The sequence below is a fragment of the Pararge aegeria genome, chromosome 8 (genome assembly GCF_905163445.1).
Source record: "Pararge aegeria chromosome 8, ilParAegt1.1, whole genome shotgun sequence".
NCBI classification, from domain to species: Eukaryota; Metazoa; Arthropoda; class Insecta; order Lepidoptera; family Nymphalidae; genus Pararge; species Pararge aegeria.
In genome coordinates this window covers 15,981,076-16,002,257 of record NC_053187.1, presented here as the reverse complement: position 1 = coordinate 16,002,257, position 21,182 = coordinate 15,981,076, and the positions used below count along the sequence as shown (strand labels likewise).

At 36.5% G+C, this 21,182-nt stretch overlaps 1 protein-coding gene across 8 annotated transcripts; it reads left to right on the top strand.

Moving 5' to 3' along the window:
* The first annotated feature begins 1,447 nt into the window (after positions 1-1,447).
* On the top strand, positions 1,448-21,069 carry LOC120625755 (zinc finger protein 275). Of its 8 annotated transcripts, none has more exons than XM_039892946.1 (11): positions 1,448-1,511; positions 2,611-2,929; positions 4,242-4,485; positions 5,409-5,601; positions 5,861-6,020; positions 6,691-6,869; positions 8,418-8,549; positions 9,449-9,560; positions 14,596-14,736; positions 15,973-16,200; positions 17,656-21,069. In XM_039892946.1, exons 2-10 carry the CDS (start codon positions 2,638-2,640, stop codon positions 16,179-16,181), a joined length of 1,662 nt encoding a protein of 553 aa, XP_039748880.1. In that variant the 5' UTR covers positions 1,448-1,511; positions 2,611-2,637; the 3' UTR covers positions 16,182-16,200; positions 17,656-21,069. The 8 variants fall into 8 exon arrangements, with proteins under 8 accessions (XP_039748880.1, XP_039748882.1, XP_039748881.1 ...); XM_039892948.1 differs by lacking the exon at positions 1,448-1,511 and adding an exon at positions 1,540-1,583; XM_039892947.1 differs by lacking the exon at positions 1,448-1,511 and adding an exon at positions 2,346-2,370.
* Positions 21,070-21,182: the final 113 nt, after the last annotated feature.

Genomic DNA, 21,182 nt, shown 5'->3' with positions numbered 1-21,182 from the left:
CAGGGTCGTCAGATGATTGAGACAAAAATTGATCTTTCACAAGTTTTTAAAGAATTGGCTTCTCTTATAGACAAAGGCGAGGCATTCCAAAGCTCAACAGTCTGCATAGTCTGCTGATACCCAATTCTTAACCTGAATGATGCAGATACCAAGAATAATGACCGAAAACAGTTCCAAATTCAGATATTTACAGATTTCCAATCACTGCAGTTAGTAGGTTTTCTTCCAAGACCTAGGACGCTCGCAATTATCATCGAAAAAATTTTCAGTTATGAAGTGAAACAGTATTTTTCGGGATAAATATAGCCTTTGACCTTTGTAATATTGAAGCACCAAAAACCACTAAACTTTAAAGTTTTTTCTCGAACAAACAGTTAGCCATTTAGCATTTGAAAGTAATTATTTTACCTCTAATATTCTAAACGTTTACCATAAAATAGGAAAATGAGAAAAAGGTTGTGTGCTAGCAACATTTCGCGGCCGTAAAGTAAGACGTGCGCGGGACGTTTTCAATGTTTTAAGACACAATGCACTGCATACAATAACGGCTGAATGAGGATTCTGTATGTTCTTAATTCTGTGCCTTTGTCCCGCTCAGACCGTTGCTCTGTACACTGTAATCGAAGGTCGGAACGACTATCGATGCTCTGTTACTTGTAACGTCAAATAAAAATAGATTTAATGCTCAAATTCGTCTACACTACTTAAAGTTTAATATAAAAATGAACTTAACAAGACAACATTCTCAAGAGAAGAGATCTGGTCTTCGATATTTTAATTCAGAAATTATCTAGATCTTATGATAATAGATATTCTAAACGAAAAAGCACGGTTGTGAAAAAACTGTGATAAATCAGAACAATTACCTACCTAGGTACATAACTTCTATTTGCTCTATAGTAGTAAGCTCCACTTTATTTTTAAATATTCTTTTTATATTTCGCGTCATTAGGTTCGTTCCTTCTTGTTGATAGTGATAATAAATAGGAACGATTGCTTAATGTGATCTCCTTGGAACGAATCTTTTGAAGTCGAGATTTTGTTGCATACTTACAAAGATGTTTCGTGGGCGAATTCAACTTTTATTTGTAAATATAACAATAGGTAGTAATATCGTTAAAACGTCGTCATTTATCCTAAGTCCTAACGTGATTTTGTCAATGTAAAGTATTAAACAGCCCTCTCGTATTTCAAAACATACGAGATAATTATTATTATCATATTGCGCATGAACAGGGTGGCATAGGGAACTGCAGGGACGAGGGCGGGCACCGCGCCGGTTACGCCGGTGATTCCACGCATGCGCGCGCACCGACGCTACCACGCTACTGCGTCGCGTCGTCAACCCATGGATCGATAAGATAAACGCGCAACCCCGCTTTTCAAGTTAAATCAATACCATTTATATTGATTTTCTTAGCCGCAGCCGCCGCACACCGTATTCGAGGGTCGCACGCGATGGTACAACGCATATGTTTGGATTTATCAAATACTGTGTGATTATTATTCGTGTGAGTTTTCTTTACTTTCGTTTTTTCTGTTATAAAATGCCAATCAAATTCGAATAGTTCAAATACTTTGAGGTAGGTAACGACTAGTTTCAAATTAATTACTTACGTGCGTTAACTATTAAGAGTTGCCATTTTCGGTATGTTCCGTCTAATAAGTGTGTGTAACGAAAATAAATTATTATTATTCTGATTTTAACTAAATTTTGATTTCCATTTCCGTTGAATAATTTTGTTTAGTGACTTTAAAAAGCACACGGTTTTTGTCCCCTACTATAGAAATATTGATTAAAATATTATATATTAAAGATCTTGTACGCATTTCCTATCTTTCCAAATAACTTGTATTAAGTTTTTAATTCACACTTAGCAAGCGAATGGTTGCGATTGTATTATCTACTAGCTATATCGAGCGTTTTCACAGCTGCGTTAATTAAAGATCGTAATGTATTGTTGTAACATGCTGTAAAGAGCACGATTTATCTGCATAGGATTGTCTTGATAACAAATTGACTTTTTTCGAGAATAGGTCTAACGTTTTGTCCCCGATTACAAATATAAACTGAACACATTTTGAAAAGGTATTAATACATAAATAGTTAAGATAAAAGGGTTGCCGATGTTAAATTTCTGCTGTCATCTGTTATTTGACGTTACTTATTTGAAAATATTATGATTAATTTTCTGTATATTGACCATAATATTGCTTGGCCCGCAAGGCCCCATTGAAGATTTGAAGCATTGGGTAAAAAATATTATCAATAATATTGACTGAGTGCGGGCACTCTAAGATTGCTCACACAGTCAATATTATTGACAATATTTTTTTACAATACTTTATTACGCCATCGGCAATATTACTGTAAATATACCTACAGAATATTACCAGTAATATTGACGTGTGTAAGGCCTTAGCCGAGTATCGTTGTGTTCAGGGACAGGCAAAGATGATTGACCATACAGCCTTTTACGAGTTTCAATCGAGATTCGGTATTCGAATTTTGAGATAAAGACTCGTAGTAGAGTTGTTTTTAATGACATTCCAAATGTAAACAATGTGAGCTTTTGCCAACTTTTCAAACTTTATAATCCTCTTTTCCAGAAGAGCCGGTGAACATGCAATGACACAATGACGTCGACGGACACTTACCAATTGAAATGGCACTCACACAGTTCACATTTGAACGGCTCCGTTGCGTCCTTGCTCCGGTCGGAGCGCTTCACGGATGTCGTTCTGTGTACGATGGACGGATCGCATATTCCCGCGCACAAGTTTATCCTGAGCTCATGCAGCGTCTATCTAGCCAGCGTGTTCGAAGGTCAAAGGTCCGTTACAAGGATGGGCGGCATGATCTACGTGGTTCTACCGTCAGAGATTTCCACTAAAGCTTTGAAGATCCTTGTCGAGTATATGTATAAAGGTATGGTTGATTTGTGTATTTTCGTAGTATATTTATTTACGATTTATCATCTTTAGCGAAGTCCACTGATCCGCACTGGGCCAGCATGCTGGACTACGACCTAAACCCATCTCATTTTGTAGGAGGAGACCTGTACCCTTTAGTGGGCTGGTAATGGGTTTATATGAGGACGTTTTATAGAACGTTGCACGATTCAGTTAGTAATTTATAATTAAATTAAATTAATATAATATATATTTTTGTAGTAATAATTGTCAGACCAATCACATAGCCCACCTGATGGTAAGAAAACCATCGCCTATTAACAGAGCACATGCTGAGGGGCATGTAAGGAACACATCCTGCAATCTGCCGCCCTGTGTCTATCAAGCTAAGGCGCGGGTGTTAACCCTGATGTGTGTGGAATTACGCCTTCAAAGAGAAAGCAGCATTGCCGCAACGCTTGGGAGTAGAAATAAACATGGTTGTACATCCCTGGTCAAGCTTAACAACAAGACTGCTTGGGAGCAAGCCACTCTGCTCTCATCTCTCAGAAATCAGATAAATTCTAAAGATTGTTTAACTATAAAATGATGTTGCATAAGAGCAATCTGGTGAGTTTCTTGCTGGTTCTTCTAGGTGGAATCTGCCTTCTGAACCCGTGGTAGAGTAACAACAGACAGACTGACTTGACGTTTCAAAAGTGCTTATAAACTATACTTTGTTTGCCTTATATGACTTCTGTGGGAAAACTATGGGCTGGTGACAACTGTATTGCAAACTAACATCACCAGAAGCAATAAATTTTATCTCATTTGAAGAGGGAATGGAACAAATCATGCCTGTTATTTGATAAATTTAATTTGCGGTGTTGTTTTTTATGTTAAGGTGTTGATTTGAAGCTCCCTTTATTAAAGTTGGTTTAAATAAAAAACACGAAAGCTTTCAAGCCTTGTTGACTTGCATTCAATAATACAAAAACCTTAATTTTTACTACTTTTCAGAGTTCCGTATTAATTTTTTTTTATAAATCATGATATTTCTGTAAACTGACATTACACTGTGAAACCAAATACATGTGATTGAAAAACTTCGCGTTTTTTGGCTAGTGACCGCACGATAGCGCGCTATTGCCGGTGTACATTACAGAGTAGTAACAATAAAAGTATCAATGTAAAATATTCAATACTAAATATTTCACAAACTTGATCGAGATAAAAAAAAAGTCTAAGAGCAAAAGTTGTTAGTTTGAATGTTGTTAACAACTACAGGCTGAGAGCTTTCTGGTATTTTTTATTTAGCCCTGTATATAATGTACAATTTTTTCTTTCAGGTGAAACCACAGTATCAAATGAGGTACTCGACATAGTTCTGAAAGCAGGCGAAGTTCTCAAGATCAGAGGACTGTGGCGTCAATCAGATGAGGCAGGAGGAGATTGCATACCAGCCGAGACACAGGCCCATGTGACCAACAGGCCTGCTAAAAAGGATGAAACTCCCAAAATAACTGTTAAGAAAGATGATAAGCTGCTGAAGACATTTAGTCCTGTTGGTACACAGGTCCAGGGTGTTCCAAGGTTAATACACAGTTTATGAAACAGATGTTACATCCATTTTCCATATTTCATGATCATAATCATCAACACTACAACCCATTGACGTCACTGCTGTATATAGGTCTTTTGTAGGGAGTTCCAAAGTCCACAGTCATTGAACTCTTGTTTATAGCAGCTCCCAATGACTTACTTGATGTTGTCTGCTCACCTCGTTGTCCGTTCGGTTCGGGTCCGTCGGTTCGGTTTCATAACTGTCCGTACACTGGCAGGATGATTTGGCATTTTACATTTTTGCTTGACTTGTTTTTTAAATAAAATGTTTTCTATTTTATTCAGGTGGATATTAATATGGCAAATTATGAGTATAAATATGTATCACAACTAAGGTAGAAAAGAAAACCTGTGTAGAAATAAAATATTCTTAGTGTTGAGGGCTTTTTTTCATTATTGATTTAACGCTAGTTCTTAATATCTCAATTACATTGGGTGATACTGCGAAATCATTTGAACAAACCCTAAATATAATTTGTAAACATGTTTTCCGGATCCGTTTGGATCCGAAAAGATTCAAAATGACATCTTAAGGCCCTTCAAACTGCTGGCAACGACGAAAAAATATTTTCCGTCAGTCAACAAATAGAACCTTTCACTACGGCATTTTGATGTAAAATGCCAAATTCTCCTGCGGGTGTATGCCGCACGCAGCGGCATTTTGATAGCGCATAATTAGAACGAGTGACGTGCACTTCATATATGCACAAAAGCACTGCCTACCCTATATTTTTCATATAACTTATGGGACTTAGACTTCGTTGTTGTAGTGATTATAAATTAACTCCCCTATCGGGTTGCCACATACAAACTTACGGGGATGCTTAATCGCTGGCATTATGGTGACGTTAAAATTAATACGTGACTTTATTGTTTGTATTTATCACATACAGGCCAATGTTCATCGGCCCACCCAAGCTGGTTTTCATCAAGACATCTGATGGTACGACGCAGGCGACGCTTCGCCCCGGCGGAACCAAAGGCCAGACTATACTGGTCGCACAAGCACAACCATCCACTGAAACTACGAGTACATCAGCAGCAGCTACTGTAACATCAGCTTCTACTTCCACTACTACAGCCACGGTATGCAGAATTTTTTTTTTTTCAATTTCAATTTATTCAGCACAATACATAATGTTACATTTATAATACAATATTTTAAATTATTAATGTTATAAATAAACCATGTGAAACTAAATAAAATCTAAAACGTCTTCGAAACCACCGCAGCGAGGCACAGTTACTAATATGCGGGCAGCCCCTTTGGATGGCCAAACTAATTCTTCGGCCAGGGTGATAGACTCGATAACCCTTTTTGATAATTCATTCGTATAATCTGCAGGTCACAGTAGCAGATGACTCCCCGGACGAATCTCCCACCCCACGTTTGACCGTTCGCCACACCGTCGAGCGCAAGTATGGCAAGAGGCAGAAAACGGACAGCGCAGAGACAACTGAGGCGAAGGAAACTGATGAGGCAGATAATGCATCAGTGAGCTCAAGTGAGTCAAATATTCTTTATTATTTAAATTATTATAAGTAACATAAAAACGGTGATAGCCCAGCCGGTTTAGAATCCTAGCACGCACCTCTAACTTTTCTAAGTTATGTGCGTTTTTTAATATTATGAATGAATGAATGAATGAATGAATATACTTTTATTGTACACCACTAAAACTACATAAAAAGAAAAGTATAACACAACAACGTATACAAGTAGGCGGATTCATAAAATTCGCCATATTGTGATGGCAGCCATCTTGGATTTGAAATTGACATAGTGTATACTATACTTGTCAAACCGCTTCATTTTATACCAGTATTGTGGGAGTAAAATATATAATCTGCCGTTTTGTGGCAGAGGCCATCTTGTACCGGTTTCTATCAACATAGCAATCGGTTCATCAGTTCGGGAAATGCGATGCCACAGACAAACGCAAGCACGCCCGCAGGCACGCACGCACGCACGCACGCACGCACGCACGCACGCACGAACGCACACACAACCACACGTTATCTGTGAATCTTACACTCAGACACACATGCACAAATACAGACATGCAGACACGTCAAACTTATAACACCCCGTAGTTTTTGCGTGGGGTGGGGGGGTTAAAAAAAGAAGTTTAGTTTTGAGATATATGTACAAATATGTTTGTCCGTTTGTTCCAGAAAAGTCTCTACGCCGCAGTAGCGACGCCACCACGGAGGTCAACGTTAAGACGGAACCGGAATGGGATGCGAGCAGCATTGAAGAGGAGGAGCGATCGATCGCCGAAATGTTCCAGGCCGAAATGAGCGTCAAGTCTGAACCCATAGACGATACCATGGAGATCGATGAAGACAGCTTGGTAAACTTTATTGATATTATAATAATAAAACTTTATTAATACGTTCAGTAACCAATTATTAAAATTATAGAGGGGAAAGATTTTTGTTCATTTGTTTGTTTGTATCCAGTAGGGTCCGAAAGTACTGGACCGATTTTGGCAATATCTTCGCCAAACTATACGATAGTTTACGAAGTAACATAGACTAAAATTATTTAAAAAAAAGGAGATCTTTAAGAAAATTGCAATAATGTAACCCAGAGTAGCAAAATTTTGCCTATAAAATTCATTTTTCTTTTATAAAGTGTCTATAATATGATTACAATATGATATTGTCTAGTTATGCCTACGTCCAAGGACAGCCTGACTAAGCGTGCTGGTGTTACAAATTTTTTAAGAATAAATATAACTTAATTAAATAATAGATTTAGTAACTAGTAGTGTATAAACAAAAATGTATTTAGTCAGAGAATAAAGGCTATTTTTATTTCATTTTTTTTATTTATTTATTGTCTAGTTCGTTGAATAAGTCTGGTTGGTCTAGTGGTGAGCTTGTTTGACTGCAGACCTCAAGGTCCTGGGTTCGACCCGGCTCGGTGTATCTCAACAACGTAACGGTGCAGATTCTTTCGGTACCTCGCAGTTCGACTGTCGTAAGCCCGATGGCGGGCAGACGTGTTCTGGTGTGGAGACCGCGAATCAGTAAGCGCAGTGTGGGACGACCTCCAGCTCGCTGGACAGATGACCTTAAAAAGGTGTCCGGAAGCGGCTGGATGAGAATGGCTGAGGACCGTGTGTGGTCGTGCACTCTTGGAAAATGTTAAGAATGGCGTGCATTGAGGGTATGCACAGGATATGCATATGATATAAAATGAAGAAAATCTCCGATAAGAGTTATAAAAAAAATTGGTTGCCTGTAAAGTCGGCTTACTGACGATAGTTGAACGTGACTACGTCGTAAGAAAATACTGATGGAATGGTTGCATTTTTCAAAAGAAAATTTTAATTTTATTTGTTTGATAGATATTATCGTTGCTATAAACAATTGACACCACATTCACTTTTCACTGCACTTCGTCCTTGCCGAAAACATGTTAATGTATTATTGTATAGAAGCTGTCCACGCGGACGCATCGCTCACTCAAGTAGGAGAGAGACAGATATCGAACGCGGAGGCCGACTGTGCCTCTTTGTCGCTCGTTCCGCGCTCTCGCTTGCACTTCAAGCCTTAAATGGAACGCCTCAGAGCGAGGTAACGCCGCATGCGTCAAGTTTTTTCGTGCGTGCAGCCGGCTCCATCTTATTATAAGACGTTGTCACGTCAAAAACTTAAGGATAGACATTGTAAGAGTTTTAGAAAGCCTATCCTTAAGTATATATAGCTCATACTGGGGATTTTCTTCATTTTATATCCTCTGCATACACCGTACATACCCTCTATGCACGCCACTGGTAGTGCGCTCTTGGAAAAACCTGTGTTAAGCAGTGAACGCTTGTGGGCTTCACTCTATCACCACTCCAACTGGGCTATCACCGCTCAGTATACTTTAATATACCCATTTATTACAGTTGTACAGCCCGCTGGCCTGTGAGCTATGCGCGGAAGTGTTCACGGTGCCCGCCTCCTGGGTGCGACACGTGCAGAAACACGCGCGCGACCAGTCGGACAGCCATGCGAGACGACGCAAGGATCGCTCCGCGGTGAGTTACCCACACCAACTGTCAGTGGCGTGCACTTCATACATGCACAAAAGCACTGCCTACCCTAAAATTGATATATAACTCGTATAGGGGGAGGATTTTTGTCTTTTACACAATTTTCCCGCTGTATGCATACCCTGGCACGCCACTGACAACAGTCCAGTCTGGCTGTCATGAGTTAATTATATCTACCCGTTACTAGTATTTTTTCTATAGACATACACGATATGATGGGCCGACAAAATTTTCTCGTGGCCCACATTTAGTCCTAGTTCTATTGGGCCTCAACTCTGCCAATATATGATTTTTTATGAACACGTATGTCGTCACCTAGTGGTATGAAATATTCGACCTATATATTCACATACCAACCAATAATACGTATAAAATGACATACTAATCGGTCGAGCCATTTCGAATTTCGAATAAAACTTTCACAAAAACAGTCACACGAGGTTTTTTTATGTAAAATAATAAATAAATATACTACAACAATACACACATCGCCATCTAGCCCCAAAGTAAGCGTAGCTTGTATTATGGGTACTAAGACGACTGATGAATTTTTTTATGAATAATATAAATAATTACATATAACACCCAGACACTGAAAAACATTCATGCTCATCATACAAATATTTTTCAGTAGTGGGAATCGAACCCACGGTCTTGGTCTCAGAAAGCAGGGTCGCTGCAAACTGCGCCGATCGGCCGTCTTAATTTTAAATAACTTTGAATAAATCCAAAGTTCATATTCCACAAACCCAAATTTTAGCAGCGTGGTGGGTCTATGCTATATAACTGTCCACAATTAGACTAGGCCTGTGCCCAGCAATGGGACGTTAATAGGCTGCGGATGATGAAATCTAAAATGTAACAAGTAACTATCTCTATTACAGAGCGATGACACAGAAGAGACAATGGCGTTACTAAAATGCGATTTGTGTCAGAAACACTTCCCGAATCCCGCTGAGTGGGTACGACATATACAAAGCACGCACACTGAAACTGGTATGTATTTATGTTTTACTATATTCACTTAACAAAATCGTTGTGAAACTAAGACCTCTTAGTAGTTCTAAAAGCCTTTTTTGTGGTTAAAGACTTTTATTTTCTCAATAGAAATTACAATTTCATTCAATGAGAATATTTACAACTTACAAAACAATCAGAAATTATATAAAAAACTTGAGGCTACATTTCATACTGTCATACAGAGCCAGTACACTTTTTCAATACGCAGTTAGCAGTTACAATTTAGTAAATTCTTTGTAGTTATTTTTTCATAATCTGTACTAATAATATACACTTCTTTGACATAGTATACTGCTACTAGAATCTCAGACTAGTATCGTAGACAATAATTATTACAATTTGGTTTGTTTTTAGCTAATAACGTAGTGTTTGTATCGTCTTTGGCTAACAGGCGCTTATTGTATAATCTTTGGTTTGGGTGTTTGCCAGTCATAACTTCTCATACCTGAGCCTTAATTTTTTATACAGTCTTTATTTAATACATTTTAATACGAAAACTAAATTGTATATAAATGTGTACATATAAACGCCTTATAATTAAACGTAGTATAACGTCGGAATAGTTATGAAGTTCTATCGAGTCATTATATTAGTTCTCTGTCATTTGAGATGTGCTGTCAGTTGAAGTGTGTCAAAACTCTGTATTCGTCATATATCATTCAACGCTAGAGGCTAAATGTATATGAATTAGGTATAGGTACAGATGTCATCAAAACTTTAAGAGATCTTAAATTCGCAACGAAGAAATAGTCTTTGGTTATACTTCTAGAACATTCATCACAACGCCATAAGAATAACTATGTAAACAATTACCTTTTTACTTGCCCCCGAACGCCGCATTCTACCAATCTTCCGACTCCTATTTCAACTTAAAGATGCCGATGGGCCTGTCAACTTGTATGAACACTTAAACTGATGCCCTCATTTTTCGTCCCGGGTTTTTACAAATCCCGTGGGACACGTTTGTTTTCCTGGAATAAAAAGTGGTTCATGTTACTCTCCGTCCTTTCCACTGACTCTATGCCAAAAATCAAGTTTCTTGTTTGCTTTGTCAGGGTTTGAAGGAAGGACAAAACGACAAAAAAAAAATTCCATTTATACAACGTGTAACGGAATTACGAAATACTTTTGAAGGGTGCATCAGTATATTTCATAGGGAATCACCCTGCAAAAACATTAAATTAGAATATTTATTTTTCCATACAAACTAATTCAAAACATTCCAAGTGTTTACTTATGACAACCCTATTGAATATAAAAGACCGACACGTGCATAGTACCTCCGCTACGCGACACATACCTAATATAGTGACAGGAGTCACTTGATGGTAGTTTTGCATGTGATATTAGGGCTGTATCTGATTTCTTTCTGTAAAAACTATGAAAATTGTTTACTCAAAAACTATTAGCGTATTGCTTTCACAGATAGTTTCAGAGGCAGAATATTTGTATTTATCAGTGTGTAATTTACCTCTAAAGCCTCTGAAGTATTATTACTGTTTTCGTTTACACGTTGTATAATAGCAAGGAAGTCAACATTTTATAGTTGCAGTGTGGAAACTGGAAATGTAGTAATTTAAAAAGTTCTCAGATCATACTTTACGCCAAAGGTACCTTTTTTTTTGGCGGGGTGAAAAAGCTTTATTGTAACCATATGTGGGACTGCCTCCTTTAGAGGGCGGGAGTCGTAACCTCCTAACATACTATACTGAAATATATTGTAATATATATATATATATATATTAGGTCTATCATAGGTGTAAACGCAAGCTGGTAGCTAATAACTGTCATGACCTTGAAAACTTTTTGACGCGAGTTTTGTTTATTAAGGAATATTTGTAGTTATTCTTGTGGTGAACTTCAAACGTGATTTTAATTATACCAAAGGCATCGAATACCGGTCTCATTTTATAAAACGCTTTTAAATATCGGATTCCAGTTCCAATGAACACCTACACCTATAGCTACACCTGTAAGTTAAGTGTAAGTTTCTAACCTGGGTACTCAGTTTTTTCGGTTCTATTTGTTTTTTTTGAAAAATATCGTCAGTTAATAGTAAATGATTTAATTGTTATGTATATTGGAATGCGTTCCAAACTACAGAATATTTCTGTTTTCCATTATTTTTTACTAAATAACTCCCCTTTTACTTGTTAGTAGGTTTTAAGTTGTAGTGGGACAACTGTTTTACATAAATTAACATTAGTTAAGGATTTTTCTATTTCGGCATTTGCCTTACCCAGTTTTTCTATTCGACTCATTATTGCTGTGTTCCGTTACCACCGTATTGATTTACTATTAAAATCGTGCAATTGGTTGCTGCGATCGATTTCTACGAATTGTATGCAACAGGACGTCGGATCGCGCGGCGCGCCGAATCAGTCTTTATACCTGTTATTGGTAAATGCGTGTGCATATAACAGTTGTACATCCCATTACTTGGACGGCTTTGCTACATATACAAATAAAATCATATATTCCATTTGGCACGGCAATCATTTTAATAATGGACAATAGTTTACGGGTCTGTTTCTGATATATGTAATAAAATCGAATTTATGGTGAATGTCCTTCCTCGGGAATTAAATACACATACATAAAGTTTTCTTAAAGTTTCTCGCCTGGTAGTTTCAGTGTTGGCGCGGTTAAACAAATAACTTTGACTCGTTACTTTTTACGAGTTAAAACACTTTAATATTTTCGTTAATAAATAATCTTTTTTTAATAGAACCGAAGTAACTGGGTAAATACCTAGGTATTTTTGCAACCAAGAATTCTTGTTTGCAACAGGTAAAAACCAGTTTCGATGCCTTTATTGTACACACAATTATTTGTGTATACAAACCTTGCGTGTGTGTTGTGTGTTGTGTATTTGTGTGTGCAGAATAAGGTAGCGTAATATAATATACCCTAGCTTAACACACACTTAGGCCGGTACCAGATATTATCTCAATGTTAGGTACATTGAGATAATATCACAGTCACATGTCTGTTTATTAGTACGGCCCTAATATTAATTAGTAAGTAACCATTTATGAAAGTAATGCCTCATTTTTGTATGAAGCTTGGCATACAAGCGTCCGCCATTTTGACTGTTAATTTTGTAGCTCAACTAAATACATCATGAATTTTAATAATTATTTTCTAAGCAACCGTTTTTCTATTGAGGAATCAATAGAAGATGTCAGAATACACAAGGAATAATAGGAATAAAAATGATAAAAATTATAAGCCTGTAGTTTGGAGGCGAATTTTGCCGTGCTGAGGCTGAAATCTATAATATTACGTACTCTGCTCTTTGCTCAGTCTAAAGAATCAGTTAAAACGAGACAAAGTTATCGAAACAAAGGTATCAAGTCATTATTTTTTTGGTTGTTTTAATGTCTTTAACGTCTTGCGATCGAGGTCCAATAACATAGATGTGTTCGGCCCCGAACCCCGATCGCAAAATCGACAAACAGTCAAAATGGTAGATTTAGTATACAACGTGTAAATGAAAACAGAAATATTACTTACACAGGGTTTAGAGGTACATTATGTACTGTCTCTGAGACTTATCTGTGAAACTGAAAATCTAGTAGTTTTGTCTAAACCACTGCCGTAGTTTTTACAGAAACAAATAAGACACAGCCCTAACATCACATGCAAAATTAAAATCATGTGATTCCTGTCAGTTTGTTAAGTCGTGTCGCGTAGCTTAGGTACTATGCGCGTGTCGGTCTTTATCTTCAATAGGGCTGTCATAAGTAAACACTTAAAATGTTTTTAATTCATTTGTGTGGAAAAATAAATATGCTTCTTTTGATTTAATATGTTTATAGGGTCCTTATGAAATATACTGATGCATTCTTCAATATTATTTCGTAATTCTGTTACACGTTGTATATGTCTTTTCATTGATGCCATACAAGTTTTTTTTTTTAAATGGTTCACAATAATCATAAGTTTTAATTTTAATATTTTACTAAACACCTGTTAAGCTCTACATTTCTACTGTTATATTTTTAACATAAGGAATGCAAAGCTGCAATAGTTGTTTTTTTATTTTTATTTAACTAACATAGCTGAAAATTGATTGTTATGTATGTGGCTAATTCTCGACAAACTCAAACATCGTTTTAAGAATCGTTTTTTTTCTCGATTGTCGTCGTTTATGTTCTCGTTTTACTTACAGGGCCTTATTACTTAACGTGGTATAACGCCGGAATGTGTTCTCTCAAAATTTGTCATTTCAAAAGGAGCTGCCAGTGTGACAAAACACTGCATAACTATTCCAACGTGATGCCACGTTTATTGATAAGAGAATAGAGATAATCTCATTAATTTTGGCTTATTATTTTTGCATTATTCTTTTCACATATATCCGCTGCAGTCATGATAATCACACTTCAGTTATGTTTACTGTAACTCTTTAATAGCTTTATCTCGCTTTCATGTGCAATGTTTATTAAATAGTCTTCACAATACAATTAAATTAATATATTGCAATAGCCCAAATGATGTCCCGTAACATTTGGTATCAGAAGTGGGATACGATTTATAACCCATTGATCACAGTACCCAAGCTGTTTAGATCCGTGTTATTACGGTCACTAGCCAGATTTTGTGGGACAGATTATATTGTAAACTCTTAACCTAAGTCATAATTGTGTATATTTCCGGAAATACCAGAATATCTTTATTACTCTTATTGTAAACAAACATTTCGGATTTTTATTTCATAACCTGTGGTGTTATTAATTTGGCAATTTACGCGTTGTTACGATAAAACCTACAATTTGTTGATAATAATCTTATCATACTGTTTTATGTCCTGAAATATACACACTGTATAAGCCCCGGAATAATAGTTTATATTTCTTACTGACCTAAATAATTGCTTGTGAAAAAATAATACTTTTTTACTTTATTCTTTCCTCATCCCCTTCGCTTGATTAGCGAGCTAAGTTTTGCACTATTTCCGTGTATTAGAAATCATTGTCTAAATGTTGGTTCGATGTCGGTTGTCCAGAATTGGCCTTATCAAACAACAGTGCCCCACCAAAACGTCACAATCGTTTCACAGAGGGCGCGCAAAACAAGACTTGCCCGCACTGCAAGAAAACATTCCCGTCACACGCCTCTATGCTCATACATATGCGTACACATACAGGTTAGTATGTTTCCATTATTACTAAAAAAGAAAAACTTTGACTTAATGGAAAAAAAAAACTTTTACTTAAGTTTTATTTTTCTTATCTGTCTTATAATGTCATAATCTTTTCGTTATATTTTTAATGTAAAGTTTCTTTTAATATTTATATAGGTGCAATGGGCAGCGACCCTGCTTTCTGAGTCAAAGACTGTGGGTTCGATTCCCACAAGTGACAAATGTTTGTGTCATGTACATAAATGTTTTTCAGTGTCTGTGTTTATCTCCATATACATATATGCATATTGTTCATAAAAATATTCATCTCAGTACCTATAAAACACAAGCTAGGCTTACTTTGGGGCTAAGATGTATAGTATATTTATAGTATACAACGTGTAGGTATGGCAGTTATAGTTATTACTATACCTTTAATCGGTTTCTACGTTTACGGTACGATACGATACGGCCAGAAAGTTTAATAACGGGGTAGCACGTTTTTGTCGGTAGGGTGGTAACAATCAAAGTCAGACCAGACTGAAAATTAAGAAATTACGTATTCCCATATTACAATGTTCGGGAATCGAACCACAACCTCGCTACTGAGGTCGACGAAATAACAAAATTAAGCAAATTTACTTACTAAGAAACTTCTTAGTCTCCGTAATTTTGTTGTTTTATTATATATATAAAATATGTGCTTATAAATAGATATAGTCGCGAGTCGTAATAAAAAATTGATATTTATTCATACTAATGGCATCATCATCATTCTCAGCTTCTAACGCCTCATTGCTGGGCACAGACCTCTCTCATAGAAAGTATAGGCCCACCACGCTGCACTAAAGCGGGTTGGTGGGTTTTACAGATTATTATCACAAGTTCGTGATAATAACCGTGCTTCGGAGGTCACCACCAGTTCAATACCTAACAAAACTTAACCGGGAGGACCTTGTGATCCGTATTTGTTGAACATGCTAACAACTAGATAAACGCGCAGCTCTCTCTTTTTTTCCACGACATGTTAGCACATGTTAGCTGATCTACCAAGGGTCAATACCCTTATATTGTTGTTATGTTGATCGCATACCACTAAACGGTTTCCGGACGGCATCCCTTTGCGGCACAATTTTCCGATAGATCGGTATGCCACACTAAAGCACGCTAGACCCTCGTTCTGTCACGAGACCCGTGCCCCGTAGTGGATCGTTATTGGGCTGATAGAGATGATGAAGTCGACTAATAAACGAAATGTAGTCCGCACGTATAAATCAGGCGAGCGTCCGTTCGTTTGCGGTCTCTGCAACAAGGGCTTCAACGTGAAGTCGAACCTCTTGCGTCATCTGCGCACTCTGCATGACCAGGAGATCAGCCCCGCCAGGCCAGACGATGATGACGAGGCGGGCGCGTCCGTGGCGCGCGCCACACCAACGCCGCCGCCGCAGGAGCCAAAGCGCGAGTCTTGAGGGCGCGGAGGGCGGACAGGTGAGATGAACTATCCAATTTTCATTACCGTAACCCAATCACAAAGATTTGTATATGTGTATGAAATGTATTACTATACAATTGATGAATTTCTTAATGACAAGGTTGCTTGGAAGCATCCGTCTCTGCTTTCATATCTCACAAGATAGAAAAATGAATTTTAAAATCTTTAATGTAAATTGTTGATATTGGAAAAGAGCAACTGCTGAGTTTCTTGCCGGCTTCTTCTCGTTAGAATCTGCCTTCTGAACCGGTGGTAGACTCACTACACGCAGACAGACTTGACGTTTCAAAAGTGCTTATGTTAGGCCTACTTGAAATAAATGAATTTAGAATTTTGCATATTATATTTTTTTGTATATATCTTTTATGGTACTCAGTGGCGTGCAAAGTTTTTGACCGGAATATGCATAGAGAAAGATGATAGTATAAAATGGCAAAAATCCTTCCCCTTTACGATATATACAAAAAATTAAATTATTGCTTTTGTGCATATATGAAGTGCACGTCTCTGATGGTACTATGTTATATATAATATCATAATATCTTACTTATATTTATGTTTATCCATTATCTATTACAAAGATTTGTATATGTGTATGGAATATATATTAATTTTTTTTATATGTATCATTCATGGTACTCAGTGGCGTGCACAGAGTTTTTGACCGGGGAATGCACAAAGAAAGATGATGGTATAAAATGGAAAAATCCTTCCCCTTTATGATATATACAAAAATTTGGATAGGCAGTGCTTTTGTGCGTATATGAAGTGCACGTCTATGATGGTACTTTGTTATTATATCATAATATCTTACTTATATTTATGTTGTACCACCTACCAATTATCTATAGCATTTTATCGTACGACTTTGGTTTCCTGGAAGAGATCGCTATACAGCGTGTAACCGATTTACGAAATAATGTTGAAGGATGCAAAAGTATATTTCATAAGGAATCATCCTGTTAAAATAATAAAACCAAAGAAGCATATTTATTTTTCCATACAAACGAATTCAAAACTTTCTAAGTGTCTACTTATGACAACCCTATTGAAGATGAACGACCGTTAACTTATTCGATCGTGTGAAAGTTAACTACGATTTGTATGGAATCGAACAAGCGCCATCATTTGCCAGTGTTTACACCGACAACCGGCAGGGTAATTACGTATCTCGTGACAGGCTTGCGACAGGCGTAAATCTTGCAATCACTGCTGTCAAACGTCACTTTTGCTTATTTATTGTATGAAAAATTTACGTTAGACAGCAGTGATTGCAAGATTTACGCCTGTCGCAAGCCTGTCGCGAGATACGTAATCACCCAGCGGAATACAGCAATGCTGCTTCGCTGCAAATATGACGGGAGTTCTCCGGACGAGCTCTGTCACAAAAAGCTCTACCAAGCATGTGTGAGGAAGAGATTATTTGTAACAATATGGTTTGCGGCTCGCAGGTAGGGGCCGCGGCCGGCCACGCCGCGCGGCGTACGGCAACAGTGGCACGCGAGAGCCGCGCGACGCCGCCGCCGCGAACTCGTTGCGCAAGCAGAGCTACTCGCTATTCCTTAAGCAACGTGCTGTGCTCTTCTCCGCCAAGAAGTGGAAATAGTATCGACCGCGCCCGCTCGCCAGGCAACCCCGCCCGCACACTGATCGATAGGCTGAATCCCTGACATCTATTGTTAACACACTGGACCGATTGGTTCTGTACCTGCGGAATATACAGGGTTCAATAAAAAATATTAGAAAGCGCTCGACCTTGTATTAACAATCAATAAAACTAACAAACTTTTGTTCTACGACTTCTTAAAATTCAGAAAATTAATAAATCATTTTATTTCTGTAAACTTACATTGTAAACTAACAATTTCGTGGTTAATCAACATTTCTTAAATATACTTCAACGGGTACATACCACGATAATATTTTTGGATTTGTCGATATTTCGACCCAGTTGCATGGATCGTGGTCCCGTCGTCAGTCCATTCCAGTCCAGTAAAAAAAAACTTACACTGTGAAACCAAATACATGTGATTAGACAACGTCGCGTAGTCTGGTCAGTGTCCGCACGATATACGATATTTTACATGGATACTCATCCATGTTAAATGTTGAATATCTACTTCTAAAAAACTACTAAAAAAAAAAGGTCGCAGAACAAAAGTTGCTAGTTTCAATGTCAACAACTACATGCCGTGAGCTTTCTAGTATTATTTATATAACTCTGTTCCACCAGACGAGTATTTACAAAATGCAGGCACTTTTTTTTAAGATCAGTATGAACTCTAGATGTTATCATCTCACTGCATACACTGTTTGAAATAACTACATTCAGTCCACAATATAATGGCGATAGAATTTTCAATATATCTATCCCTCAACTTTGTTTTAATAATTGTACCCCATAGAATAAATTTAGTGTTTCTGTGTACTTGATACTTAAAATAGCATCCCCATGTAGCGATTGTAATAGTTACTTCAAAATGTTATTCATGAAAATACGAAAATAAATTAATGTTTTTTAAATGGCAGCGGGCACGAGGTCGACTAATAAAATTCCTGTCCACCCTCCTTTTAAACTTTTTTATTATAATAAGTACTTAATTTTAACTCTTATAATTATTTTTAATTATAGAAACCCTTAGTCTCTAAGTCCACTGGATAGTCATAAGATAAAAATACATATTTTAATATATTATTGTGATCTTGGAAATGTCTAGTCTTGCATTTAATTAATTATAATTTTTTAAGTGATAAAAAATTGTTCCATTTTAATTTATGAAGAATTTATTTTAAGTTTTATTTTAAGACAGCGTCTGAATAATATTCCAAAGTTATGATTGCGTTACAATTGAATGTATGGTTTTATTCGAGACGCGATAGCTGAATTTATATTTAAATGTTTTTTTTGCCGTTTTAAGGCCGTTGCTAGTAACTCTAACGATGAAGATGTGCCGCCAAGCGATTTTGCGTTCCTACGCGACTAGGGGTATAAGGTTTGATAAAACTATAACAAGCCGAAAAAACAAAAAAAAACAATGTAGCATAACTATATCCCGCCAATCGTGAGCTGGCACTTATTAAGAGCAAAAGTCGCATAAAGAGGGTCTCTGACACCATGTCGAGGATAACTGGGAAGGAGTGCCAAACAATAAAATAAAAAAAAACTACAAGCCAAAAATAATTAGCCCGCTACCATCCTAGCTACTTCTCACTATGGCTTACTTGTAGTAATAAGCATAAAACAATAAAAAAAACATAGATACTTTTCAACTTTAGTGACGCGACTAAAATCATATAACATAATTTCATATTATCAAAACTACCATAAATAATATTAAAGTGTTAAAAAACGTTTAGGCCAATTTGACTCTTAATATAACTTATTATTTGGCCTGAATAATATAGAACTTCATAATATCTTTAGTAAATGTTATCCCTTTTACTCACGCTTTGTTTTGTCTTCGATTTTAATAGGTTAAGAAAAGATCTCAATGTTACATAATATAACCTACCATGCAGTCTAGTCTTACATATAGGTAGTAATGTAACGCAGAAATACTTGCGCTTTGTAAAACCTAGTTCTAAGTGTAAAACAAAAATAGTTTAAGAAATATGGTACTCTATATCATCAAAAGATTTGTTTGAATTAATGATCTTTTTTGAGTCATCCTTTTCAACACGCAAGATTATAAAAGGATGTAATTACTCTAACGTCCGATTTACACCTGTTTCGTAATTAAGTGAATCTTTAATTTAAAATTGATACGTTTAAAAGTATTATTTAGTAAAGGTATACAGTTACTCAAGATGGCCTAGGGCTGGGTCACTTTATCTGAGAATCGTTTTAAGTCAGATTTCGCGTTTCAATATTAAACGTTATTAAGACTTTATCAAGCGACGCATTTACAATTTAAGAAATTTGTCACGGCGCCCGCTCTAGTTAAAGTTAAAAAATAAAACTAAATTCATTTATATGTGATCGAATATATAAATATACCCCAGCAACCAATATAACCTATGCGCCTACTAATGCAGTTTACTAAATCGTATATGTCCAAGCGCGTCAAGTGATAAGCCATGCCTACCTTCTAAAGCATAAACGGAAAAAAGACCAAATTCTCGTTTTTCTAGTTCTCACTAAATCGGTTGTTTACATATTTTGAATCACTAAATATTAATTTAACAGGTGAAAATCGGACTTTAGACCTTTCTATTTAGTTTAAGATTTGAGTTTATTAGGATAACCATTGTGTAGCTATTTCATAATAGATCTTTTTACAAGCTTTATATCTACCAACAAAATTACTTTTAGTGTTAATGAGTCTGAATCAATAGAGATTAGTGCTTATCCCCAAACTTGCGATTGTCTTTTTCGTGACTTTTTCTAGCTGTATAATATTTCAAGTCATTGCTAACGTATGTATATTGGTGATTGCACAGAACATTACAGAAGTGCACTCAGTGCAATTTTCATATATTGAAATTTAAAAAAAAAACTGACGTTAACCTTAGTCGCCTGGTTTAAAAGTTGAGTTCGACACTTCTAGCGAAATGTTTGTAAAATAAAAACCAGTGCAGTAATGTACTGCACTGCACGGTAATGCCTTGATACTAATAATCTGCGCTGATCTGCTGCTGTAATGTGCGAACAGCATTAATAATTAAATAATAAACACGCACTGTACAACCTTTTTCATTATTTAATAAGGTTTTGACATTTTTAAAGATTCTAAACATTCCAATTGTGTTAGAAGTGATTTTTTTGTGTTCAGTCGTAGAAATTATAATTCTATATTCTTTCATTCCAATACTCATGTTAAACATAAGTAAATAATTAAATAATAACAGGTCATAAGTTTTATGTATGTGGAAATAAAACAATTTTAAGTGTATATAATGTTGTTTTATTTGTAAAATAGACCAAAAATATTTTAAGCCAAGCCGCCGCTGTCCTGCAGAGTAGATAATTTATTTTCCG

Excerpts from the sequence above, each read along its gene's own strand:
- LOC120625755 (XM_039892946.1), top strand. The coding sequence starts at position 2,638 with ATGACGTCGACGGACACTTACCAATTGAAATGGCACTCACACAGTTCA. Across the intron at positions 4,486-5,408 it reads CAGGTCCAGGGTGTTCCAAG|GCCAATGTTCATCGGCCCAC; the intron begins GTTAATACACAG and ends TATCACATACAG. Across the intron at positions 14,737-15,972 it reads ACATATGCGTACACATACAG|TCCGCACGTATAAATCAGGC; the intron begins GTTAGTATGTTT and ends AACGAAATGTAG.